The sequence below is a fragment of the Chiloscyllium plagiosum genome, chromosome 15, assembly GCF_004010195.1.
Source record: "Chiloscyllium plagiosum isolate BGI_BamShark_2017 chromosome 15, ASM401019v2, whole genome shotgun sequence".
In the NCBI taxonomy this organism is placed as follows: domain Eukaryota; kingdom Metazoa; phylum Chordata; class Chondrichthyes; order Orectolobiformes; family Hemiscylliidae; genus Chiloscyllium; species Chiloscyllium plagiosum.
In genome coordinates, this window is record NC_057724.1 from 5,544,317 (window position 1) to 5,556,691 (window position 12,375).

The 12,375-nt window shown below is 42.7% G+C and overlaps 1 protein-coding gene across 5 annotated transcripts in view; it reads right to left on the reverse strand.

The window, feature by feature from the left end:
- dock11 (dedicator of cytokinesis 11) overlaps nt 1-12,375 on the reverse strand; it is a 301,498-nt gene that overhangs the window by 61,889 nt on the left and 227,234 nt on the right. For 4 of the 5 annotated variants that reach the window (XM_043704339.1, XM_043704341.1, XM_043704340.1 and 1 more), the window contains exon 44: nt 11,590-11,647. The exons of the other annotated variant lie outside the window; for it this stretch is intronic. In XM_043704339.1, coding sequence (XP_043560274.1) covers nt 11,590-11,647 — 58 coding nt within the window. The remainder of the gene's footprint in view (nt 1-11,589; nt 11,648-12,375) is intronic. 5 annotated transcript variants of the gene reach the window in all.

Consider the following 12,375-nt stretch of genomic DNA (forward strand, 5'->3'; position numbering starts at 1 on the left):
TGGTGTCACTTCCTGAAGAAGGGCTTATGCCCGAAACGTTGATTCTCCTGTTCCTCGGATGTTGCCTGGCCTGCTGTGTTTTTCCAGCATCACATTTTTCAACTTTTGCCTAGGGGCAGGGCAGAGACCACAGGCCCTGGTGCTGCTTCATGGTCTGGAATCCTAGTCACTGGGCTTGAGCACTGTGCCCCCTGGACCCCTGGTTAGTTGGCTGTGATGTATCCCCACTCTCTTGCCCAAGCTGCCATTGCTACGGTGCTCGCCAGCTCGAAGGAAGTCTCGTTCTTTGTCCTATGGAGTTTGCTACAGACTCCCCAGTGTGACAGTCAATGCTCAGAACCCTCATGTCTCACTGTTTGGGAAGAGGGCAGCCTACAGGTTGCCTGACCAGACTGAATGTTCTCCAGTATCCACCGTCGTTCATTCTGCAGGCATGCTTAAGCCAGTGAAGTCACTGCTGCTCAACGAGTGCTAACAGATTCTGGAGGTCTGACTTTGACTGCACTCGAGATCTGAACTTGCCTGGATATACCCATAATGCCCCACAGACAGTGCGTAGGGATGTTATTAAGCTGCAAGTGTAGTTATCCATGTTTCACAACCACAAAAAAACTCAAGTTGCTGAGATCACAGGGCTCACAATCCTTCAGCTTCGGCCAAATGTCACTCCATGAACAATGTGAGGATCAGCTAAAGTTGACAGCAGCTTTCCCTATTCACGTCAGGTTCTACATCATGGACAGATTTAAATAAGCTTTACTGTCACATGTCCTCCCATGAATACAGTGAAAACGTTATAAGTCGTAGTTTACGGTATCTTCATTGTTTGTCAGTATGAACTTGTGGTTAACCATTTCTTGAGGAATGAGTTGCAACATCTTGTCAACAACCACCAGACACATACCGACTAACAATAATTGGTGAAAGACCCAGATAGGTGACATGAGGACACTTTTTTTTGAAAAGTGATGACATGATCTGCTGGAAAGGGAGGCAGAAGTAAGTTTGGCAGTCACGTTTAAAAGGGAACTGGAGAAATCCGTGAAATAGAAAAAGCTGCAAGGTTTTGCGGGACTGATTAAGATAATTAGATTGCACTTTCAAAAAACCAGTACCAGTACTGCCATTCGGCTGCTTTCTGTATAGTTTCACTCTCTGATACTTTACAGAGTCTGCAGCACTGAGGAAGACAGTTTTAGGCACAAACTGATTGCCATCCATGTTACCGCTAGGTGAAAATTGCTCACTAAACAGGTCAAACTGACCACATTGTTCTGTGGATATTACGCAGGGTAAATTGTGACATAAGGATGTGATCATTGGTGCTGCACAGAACATGAACGTTTACAGTACAGCAGGCTATATTCAGTGTGTCACAGCTGAATCTGCTACAGCCCTCCATTTCTCCACATCACTCCAAATCTAATACCAGTGCCTTGGACTTCCAATTTCCCTCAATCAATCCTAAAGCCAGTGTCACACTTAGTCCTATGTTCCCATATTAATTTCTAACTACTCCGATTGTCCTACTCTTTTCTCAGAGTCCTGCCATCAATCACAAACAAATCCCACTCTCCCACTCTCTGTTTATAGCTTGACATCTTACTGGGCTTCTGATTTTTATCCACATTTCACTGAACACTGATGTGAAGGTGCCAGTGTTGGACTGAGGTGGGCAAAGCCAGAAGTCATACAGCACCAGATTATAATCTGACCGGTTGGACCATGATCTGCTGTCATTTGACTTCTGACGCTAAACGGAGAAAGTGAGGTCTGCAGATGCTGGAGATCAGAGCTGAAAATGTGTTGCTGGAAAAGCGCAGCAGGTCAGGCAGCATCCAGGGAACAGGAGAATCGACGTTTCGGGCATAAGCCCTTCTTCAGGAATCTGAGGAAGGGCTTATGCCCGAAACGTCGATTCTCCTGTTCCCTGGATGCTGCCTGACCTGCTGCGCTTTTCCAGCAACACATTTTCAGTTCTGACGCTAAACACTGAACACTGAACCTGGGTTCCATTCTCGCCTCCGGCAACTGTCTGCGTGGAGTTTGCCAATTCTTCTAGTGTCTATATGAGTTTCCTCTGGGTGCTCCAGTTTCCTCCCACAGTCCACAGAGGTACAGGCTATGCTCAATTTCCCACAGTGTCAAGGGATGTGCAGGCTAAGTGGGTTAGCCATGGGAAATGCAGGGATGTAGAGATAAGACGCGGGGGTAGGTGTATCTTCAGAGAATTGGTGTAAACTTGATAGGCCAAATGGCCTGCTTCCACAATAGAGGGAGTCTAAGAACATATTCAAGTTTCTATTTTAAATAATCCCGATGATAAAATGGTCCACTTTGTCACAGCCTGCAGTGCAGGTTCAGTGCTCAGTGTTTAGCGTCAGAAGTCAAATGACACCAGATCATGGTCCAACCGGTCAGATTATAATCTGGTGCTGTATGACTTCTGGCTTTGCCCATCTCAGTCCAACACTGGCACCTTCACATCAGTGTTCAGTGAAATGTGGATAAAAATCAGAAGCACAGTAAGATGTCACGCAGACAGTTGCCGGAGGCGAGAATGGAACCCAGGTTCAGTGTTCAGTGTTTAGCGTCAGAACTGAAATGGGATTTGTTTGTGATTGATGCAGGACTCTGAGAAAAGAGTAGGACAATGGGAGTAGTTAGAAATTAATATGGGAACATAGGAGTAAGTGTGACACTGGCTTTAGGATTGATTGAGGGAAATTGGAAGTCCAAGGCACTGGTATTAGATTTGGAGTGATGTGGAGAAATGGAGGGCTGCAGCAGATTCAGCCGTGACACACTGAATATAGCCTGCTGTACTGTAAACGTTCATGTTCTGTGCAGCACCAATGATCACATCCTTATCATCTTAGCTGTCAATTCACTCTTCTATTTCTAATTGGTGGCCCATCAACAACGACCAGGGCGAATGGTTTGCCTTCTTCATTTTAGCAATACTTTGTGGAACTTATAAAACAAATATCATCATAGCTTTGAGTGGAAAGAATCCCAGTCTCTCAAATCTCTCTGCACAGCTATGCAGTATTTTGTCTCTCTGCTCTTTCTCTTTGAACAACAGGGGTCTAACAGCCAACCTGACAGTGTGGCTCAGTTGGAGGTGCACTTGATTCTGAAACCCATTACTCAAATCCCACTCAAAACACTGAGAGCAAAAATCAAGGCTTGCTTAGGGATCAAATGAATAAAATAAAAATTTAAGATGAAAACTGGCTTCTACAAAGGATGAATATAGAATCATGCAGATGGGTTAAGAGAATGCCTGGAGTGTGAAAGGGGTACACAGGGGAAAATAGAAACTCCTTGTGTAAAAGGTAGTAGCACTTCAGCGATAGAAAAGTGAAGGGTTAAGATCATAAAAGAGACAAGATACAAATACAATGATTAATTTCACAAGGATTCAAACTGAAGGCATGACATTTTTCTTCAGGTAGTGATAGCCCGGACAACATAAATGATTTTGAATGTCTTTGAATGGAGCATTAATAAATAAATATTAATAATAAATAAATAAATAAATAAGTGGAGTTGGAGGTAGATAGGATAGTGAAGGCGATGCTTGGTAAGCTTTCCTTTATTAGTCAGAGTATTGAGTATAGGAGTTGGGAGGTCATGTTGCGGCTGTACAGGACATTGGTTTGGCCACTGTTGGAATATTGTGCGCAATTCTGGTCTCCTTCCTATCGGAAAGATGTTGTGAAACTTGAAACGGTTCAGAAAAGATTTTCAAGGATGTTGCCAGGTTTGGAAGATTTGAGCTATAGGGAGAGGCTGAACAGGCTGGGGCTGTTTTCCCAGGAGCATCGGAGACTGCGGGGTGACCTTATTGAGGTTTATAAAATCATGAAGGGTATGGATGGGATAAATAGACAAGGTCTTTTCCCTGTGGTGGGGGAGTCCAGAACTAGAGGGCATAGGTTTAGGGTGAGAGGGGAAAGATTTAAAAGGGACCTAAGGGGCAACGTTTTCATGCAGAGGGTGCATGTATGGAACGAACTGTCAGATGAAGTGGTGGAGGCTGGTACAATTACAGCATTTAAAAGGCATCTGGATGGGTATATGAATAGGAAGGGTTTAGAGGGATTTGAGCCAAGTGCTGGCAAATCAGACTAGATTAGGTTGGGATATCTGGTTGGCATGGATGAGTTGGGCCAAAGGTTCTGTTTCCATGCTGTACATCTCTGTGACTCTATGAGACATGACATTTATGCTAGAACACAGAGGGCTTAAGGAATAATTCTATGCAGTGTTGAATCATCAAAATGATTGGATCAGGTACATCTGAAGAAATTAATTCCTCTGCTGGAGGGATCAAAAATGTGATGAAATTCGAGGGTATAACGTTAAAGCTAGATGCAGGTCATTCAGGAGGGAAATTTTGTTGAAATCCAGTCTTTATATAGATCCATTTTGTGTAGAGTGAGCCAGTGTTCTCTGAGCTCACTCAGTTCGAAGAGTTGTTAGGTGGCAACATTCAATTTTGCCCAGTGATAGGTTGGGGACCTTGCCACATTTTCAATAGATCCCTGAAGTGGAGTTGAAAGGAGACAGGCGGGAACTGAAGGTCAGTAAAATGGGAAGAAGAGAGGTGTAAACCTATCTTTTAGATTTGGAGATGCCGGTGTTGGACTTGGGTGTACAAAGTTAAAAATCACACAACTCCAGGTTACAGTCCAACAGGTTTAATTGGGGGCACTAGCATTTGGAGTGTTCTCCTTCATCAGGTGGTTGTGGAATATAAGATTGTAAGACACAGAATGTATAGCAAAGGTTTACAGTGTTACGAAACTGAAATTATATATTGAAGGAGTGTTCTCCTTCATCAGGTGGTTGTGGAATATAAGATTGTAAGACACAGAATGTATAGTTGAAACTTTATTGCTGGAACAGCACAGCAGGTCAGGCAGCATCCAGGGAACAGGAGATTCGACGTTTCGGGCACAGGCCCTTCTTCAGGAATCATAATGTATAGCAATGTATAGCAAAAGAATGTATAGCAAAGGTTTACAGTGTTACGAAACTGAAATTATATATTGAAAAAGACTTGGATTATTTGTTAAGTCTCTCATCTATTAGAATAACCATGTTGGTTTCACTTCTTTCACATGTAAATCGCAAAACCTTTTATGGAGCTACATTCTCAAGTGAACTTTAAAAATTAGTGGCATGTCGGCCCAGATAATGTATTGCAGGTGGGAGCTTCCCTGTGTGAGACTGTCTGCGCCGCAATGGTCAGACTGATTCTAATAATGAACTGGATTCTAATCATGAAGGAGGGGCAGGGCGCTGTAAGGGAAATGACAGGCTGTGAGAACGTGTGTGTATGTGTGCGAGTGTAAAGGGCTTTAAGTCTGTGAGAGGGTGTATGTGTGAGTGTGGGACTGTATGTGTGTGTGTGCGCGCATGCGCACGTGTAGATGTTTGTGTGGGTGTATAGTGCAGTAGTCACTTCTCATAGACTTATACCTCTTTACACTCTCACTCTTTCACAGACACCCATAACCATTCCCCCCAGCACCACCACCACCACCACACACACACTCACATGCACACATACACATATATGTTTGTGGGGTGAATCTGTACTTGCAGAAATTACATTTTATTTTGCTCAAAAACTGCATGAATCCATGTAAGATTCTGTAAATCTGTTTTTTAGATTAGAATCATTCTGACCACTGTGCACAGACAGTATCACAACAGGACACCTCACACCTTCAATATATTATTTGGGCCGACATGACACCAATTGTTAAAGTTCACTTGAGAATGTAACTTTTCAAAATGTTTTGCAATTTACAGATGAGTGAACTGAAACCAACATGGTCATTCTAACAGATGAGAGGCTTCACAAACAATCCAGGTCTTTTTCAATAAATCATTTCAGTTACATCACACTGTAAACTTTTGCTATAAATTCTGTGTCTTTAAATCTTATGCTCCACAACCACCTGATGTTGTGGTTCTGTTCGCCGAGCTGGGAATGTGTGTTGCAGATGTTTCGTCCCCTGTCTGGGTGACATCCTCAGTGCTTGGGAGCCTCCTGTGAAGCGCTTCTGTGATCTTTCCTCCGGCATTTGTAGTGGTTTGAATCTGCCGCTTCCGGTTGTCAGTTCCAGCTGTCCGCTGCAGTGGTCGGTATATTGGGTCCAGGTCGATGGGCTTATTGATTGAATCTGTGGATAAGTGCCATGATTCTAGGAATTCTCTGGCTGTTCTCTGTTTGGCTTATCCTATAATAGTAGTGTTGTCCCAGTCGAGGTTCCAATCAATATTAGGGAAGTTGAAGTCATCCATGACAACAACCCTGTTAATTCTGCACCTTTTTAAAATCTGCCTCCCAATTTGCTCCTCTGATGATGGCTTCCAATAGCAACAACCCCCAACTGCCTTTGTGCCAGGTCTGACTCCAACCAGCAAAGAATCTCCCCTGATTCTTGTTTAGCAGGGGTTGAAAAACTCAAAAGCAATATTTGTTTGATGAATCTGAGGAAGACTAGTGCTCAAAGGAAAAACTCGGGGGCTGGACTAGCTCGGTAAAGCTAGCTGTCAGTTAAGAATCACAATGCTGATTGTGAATGAGCAGTGAGGTATAGTCTCAGTGGATCCAGGACAGAAGGATGATGGACCAACACAGGAGCAGATGTTGAAGTAGACAGAACAGACCTCGAAAGGGAATTTCAAGGCTGGAGTGGGATAAGTGAGGAAATATAATCCCTAATGAGATTTAATGAGATAAAGGAGAGGTGAAGGACTAGTGGTATTATCGCTGGACAGTTAATCCAGAGACCCAGATAATGTCTCAGGTTTGAATCCTGCCAACAGCTTGTGGAATTTGAATTCAATTAAAAAAAAATCAGGAAATAGTCTAATGACAGTCACAAATCCATTGTTGATTGTCAGGAAAAACCCATCTGGTTCATTAATGTCCTTTAGATTCTGAAACTGCCATCCTTACCTGGACTCCATGTGACTGCAGACCAACAGCCATGTGGCTCACACTAAACTGCCCTCTGGTAATTGGGGATGGGCAATTAATGCTTGCCACAACCCTTGAATGAATAATTCCTTATAAAAAACCTGATAACCCATTAACATCTAGCTGCTGAGAAATCTATGGATCTGTTTTGATCATATTTACTATCTGATGTGTGCTGTGGGGTTTTCGCCCAGTATAACAGCCACGCTCATCATATATTAATTCTGGGCGTTTACTAATTCCACAGGCAGGCTCACTCTTGGTGTCTTTTGACATTCAAGCATTTTTTTTTTGGAAAAATAATTAACGAGACCTCCTTTGACATCGAATTGAAGCTGGGAATGTAATGGTTAAACTTGCTAGAAGTGAAAATTTGTAATTCTCGGGTAATACTCTCAGACAGTGCACTCTTAAATCATCCTGTCGGTAGAGGCATTTAATGAAAGGTATCAAAACACAAGCTGAGGCACGCCAAAAATACTGTTTCTTGGAACCAATTTCAACACATCCCCACAACCTTCCTTGGCTTTCGAACATAGTAATATAGAAAGCAGGAGCAGAAGTAGTGCTTCAGCCCACTGAGTCTGCTGCACCATTCAACAAAATTATGGCCGATTCTCTATTTCAACCCCTGCACTCTCCACATTCCCCTTTTGCCCCGAGAAGTCTTTCTTTTTAAACATATTCAGTGGCTTTGCCGCTGTGGAGGAGAATTCCAGGGGTTTGCCATCTCGGATTGAAGATGTTTCTCCTCATCTCGGTACAAAATGGCCGATGCCATGTGGCCCAATATTGTAGGCCCGCAGCCAGAGGGAATGTCATCCAGTCTGTCCAGCCCCGTCAGAACTTTATACGTTTCAGTGAGATCCCTTCTCATTCTTCTAAGTTCCGGTGAATTGGCTTAATTATTGCAAATGCTTTGTGCATTTGCATACAATACCTTTACAATGTGTTTATTTTTAACTTCCTTTTCTACTGCAGCTCTACTTTCTTCTAGCCCTCATTTCCTCAGATTTCCACTTTTGTTCTCTACTTTTCGACCTTTCATTTCCATCTGTGTTTCTCTCATTATAGTCTCCCTTCTCAAGTCCTGCCACCACCTGCTTTGTGAGACAGACAAATCACTTCTCAAAACAATAAGCAAGCCGAACTTATCAGTGTTTTGAATCAGCCTATTCAGGTATGTTATGACACATGTCTGGAGGCAGTGGGACTTGAAACCAGGCCTCTTGGTTCAGAGATAGGGACACTACCATTTGCATCATAAGAACCTTCAGGCTGAAGCTATTTTGTTTAATAACTAATTAAGTGCGCAATAGTTGTAAATTAAACTGCAATATAATTAATCACTTCCAGTCAATGGTGTACATAACTCTCAGAGCTGGGCTGAGGACTTGCATTACATGCGATGCGTTTGAATCAGACAAAAATATCTAAAAGAAATAAACAGATTAATTGCCTGGTGCCTCATTGCTGTGTGCTGATGTTCTGTCACAGTTTCAAACATAAACTGCAACTGGCCTGCTTATTTTTACACCCACATACATAATCGTGCACATTCTCTTGCATACATACAATCTCAACCACTGTCTCATTTGCCCATTTTCATGCACATTTACTGATAGATGGTCACATGTGGAAACACAATATTGAACAGTGCAGATACAGACTAACTCTCACTGCTCCTGACAAACACATGCCAGGAATGATTATAGAGTCATAGAGATGTACAGCACGGAAACAGACCCTTTAGTCCAACCAATCCATGCTGACCAGATATCCCAACCCAATCTAGTCCCACCTGCCAGCACCCAGCCCATATCCCTCCAAACCCTTCCTATTCATATACCCATCCAAATGCCTCTTAAATGTTGCAATTGTACCAGCCTCCACCACATCTTCTGGCAGCTCATTCCATACACGTACCACCCTCTATGTGAAAAAGTTGCCCCTGTGGTCTCTTTTATATCTTTCCCCTCTCACCCTAAACCTATGCCCTCTAGTTCTGGACTCCCTGACCCCAGGGAAAAAACTTTGTCTATTTATCCTATTCATGCCCCTCATAATTTTGTCAACTTCTATAAGGTCACCCCTCTGCCTCCAACACTCCAGAGAAAATAGCCCCAGCCTGTTCAGCCTCTCCCTGTAGCTCAGATCCTCCAAGCCTGGCAACATCCTTGTAAATCTTTCCTGAACCCTTTCAAGTTTCACAACATCTTTCCGATAGGAAGGGGACCAGAATTGCACACAATATTCCAGCAGTGGCCTAACCAATGTCCTGTACAGCTGCAATATGACCTCCCAACTCCTGTAGTCTGACCAATAAAGGAAAGCATACCAAACGCCTTCTTCACTATCCTATCTACGTGTGACTCCACTTTCAAGAAGCTATGAACCTGCACTCCAAGGTCTCTGATTCATTAAAACTATTTTATAAGCCCCAATAACATAGACCTTGTGTGTGTCATTATATTAAATGTGCCTCACAGAATGATTCCAAAACAAAATACTGAATGGCACTGAGCCAACAAAGAGTGACTAAAAGATGGACTGAAAATTCTACTAATTTTGGATTACTTCCCATTTAGTTCTCAGAAACTTTGAGAGTCAGCACTAGCATTTATGATGATAAATAATTACTGAAGTTTAAAAATACACCAAAATGCAACAGCTTTAGGAAACCGTAAAGCAGAACTGAAAATGCTGGAAAACACCCAGGCATCTGTTGGCTGGGCACTGACTGCAAATGGCATGAAATTAACATTGAGAAAGATAATGATTGACTTCAAGGGAACCAGGAAGACTGGATGATCACCAAGAAATATGAACCTTAAAAGTAGGGAAGTGAGAGGAGATATGTTTTGGGAGAAAGAGGCAGGAACTAAATGATATAACAATGTGTTACATCAGAGGAGGAGACTGGGAGCTGGCCTTATAGAGATTTCTAAAATCAGGACAGGCATGGATAAGGTGACTAACCAAGGATCTTTCTCCAGTGTAGGGCATACATTTAAGGTGAAAGGGGAAAGATTTAAAATGGACCTGAAAGACAACATTTACACAGAGGGTGGTGCATACATGGAATGAGCTGCCAGAGGAAGTGGTAGAAGTGGGTACAATTACAACATTTAATAAGCATTTGGATGGGCACATGTATAGAGGGTTTAGAGGGAGATGGGCCAAATAGAGGCAAACTGGAGTAGCTCAGTTTAGGATACCTGGTCAGCATGGACAAATATGACAGAGAAGTCTGTCTCCAAGCTGTGTGACTCAATGATTATGATCAGGGTATTTGTGCATAAATCTCTGAAGGTGGCAGGATAGGTTAACAAAGAAGTCAATAAAGTTTTACAGATAGATGTATAGAATATGAAAACCCGGAAACTATGTTAAACCAACACAAAGGGTGAGTTAGGCCCAATTCAGGTATCTTGCCTGATTCTGGGTTTCACACTTTAGGAAGGACATGAAGACTTTGCAGAAGAGATTTACAAAAAATGGCTCCAAGGATGAGGGACAAACTGGAAAAACTGGGATATTAGTGTTCTCAGTCCAAACAAAAACAAGAGGTGATGTTTCAGAGGTGTTTATAATCACGATGGGTTTCAATGTGGATCTCATAGAAACATATAAAATCCTGATGGGACTGGACAGGCTAGATGTGGGAAATATTTTCCCGTTGTTGGGGGATGTCCAGAACTAGAGGTCACAGTCAAAAAATAAGGGGAAAACCTTTCAGGACTGAGATGAGGAAGAATTTCTTCACTCAGAGAGTTGTGTATCTGTTTAATTCTCTCCTGCAGGAAGCTGTTGGGGCCAATATGTAAAATATATTCAAGACAGATTTGGGCATGGGCCTTTGCAGCTAAAGGGATGAAAGAGTAAGGAGTGAAAGTGGGAATGGGATACTGAAATTGCTTGATCAGCCATGCTCATACTGAATGGTGGTGCTGACCTGAGGGCTGAATGGCCTACTCCTGCACCTAGTTTGTGTGTTTCTAAAACTAGTTCCATTGGCTGATGTTTAATTTGACTGTCAAAAAGAACCAGAAGTAACACAAGGGTTAGGGTTTGGAACCCACTGCCTGATTGGACAGTAGATAATTATTCAATCGCAGCTTTCATGAGGGAATCGGATAAACACTTGTGGTAAAATCAAACTGCCGAGAGATTGGGAAAGAGCTGGGGAGTGGGATAAGTAGATTGCTCTGCAAAAGAGCTGGGGAGTGGGATAACTGCAAAAGAGATGGCACAGACATAATGGGCTGAAGGTTCTCCCTTCCCTGTTGAAGTTTTCTGTTCTGTGGCGTGAAATGCTAAATTTGTTCCTCCCTCCACAAACAGATCCAAGAGTATCCAGCATTTTCTCTCTTTATTGCAGTTGGAATAAATTGGAAAACACATAAACATAAGAAACAGTAGCAGTAATTGATTGTTCTGCCCTTCAAGCATCTTCAATTACTAATCTGTTTGTTTTATGAATTCCACATTCGCATTCACCTCTGATAACTCTGCATTCCAACTAAATGGCGTGATTTAATTTGTGAAAGAGAGTTATTGGGATTAATACAAATTATTTGACTTACTCTTCCTGTAGAGGTATTCTGCAACCAGGGCGGCCACATGAACATAACACATCACTGCCTGCAAAGGAGGAGAGACATGTTACACAGACTCATTCCCAACTTGTCCCTGAACAGTTAAGTTGTGGCTCAGTTGGTCACACTCTATTTCAGCAGGTGATAGCTAGACTGGGAATGTCTCTGGACCCAAAAACAGAGGCGCATGGCCACACAGGTTCAAATCCCAACAGCACAGCTGACTGAATTTAAATTCAGTTAATAAATCTGGAACATAATATCTCATTTTAGCCATTTATTTGCTGCAAAAAGCAATCTGGTTCACTCTTGCTGTTCTGGGAGGGAAATCTGCCACCCAGGCCTGGTCCGATCTATGTGTGACTCCAGATCCACAGCAACGTGAATGATTTTTATCCGCCTTCTGAAATTGCCCAACGAAACACTCCGTACAAGGGCCATTTGGGATGGATGTCAAATACCTGCTTTTCCAATAACACCTGCATCCCACAGAGGGATAAAAGATAACTGTCACATCTGAGCCCTCAGCGTTAAACCCCAGGAACTGGAGCACGTCGAGGTGTTAATCATCGCTGTGGGAATGACACATTGGTAGAGTTGTCATCTGCTGGATGAAATGTCAAACTTCTTTGGAACGAGATGTTAGAGTTGAACCCCCACTGTTTGCAGAAAAGAGGATGAGTTCTGTTCAGTGACAGGCTGTGACTAATGCCATTAAATCGTATTATTTGCTCATTATCTCATCGATGATTTTTGAATCTTGCTGTGTGAACA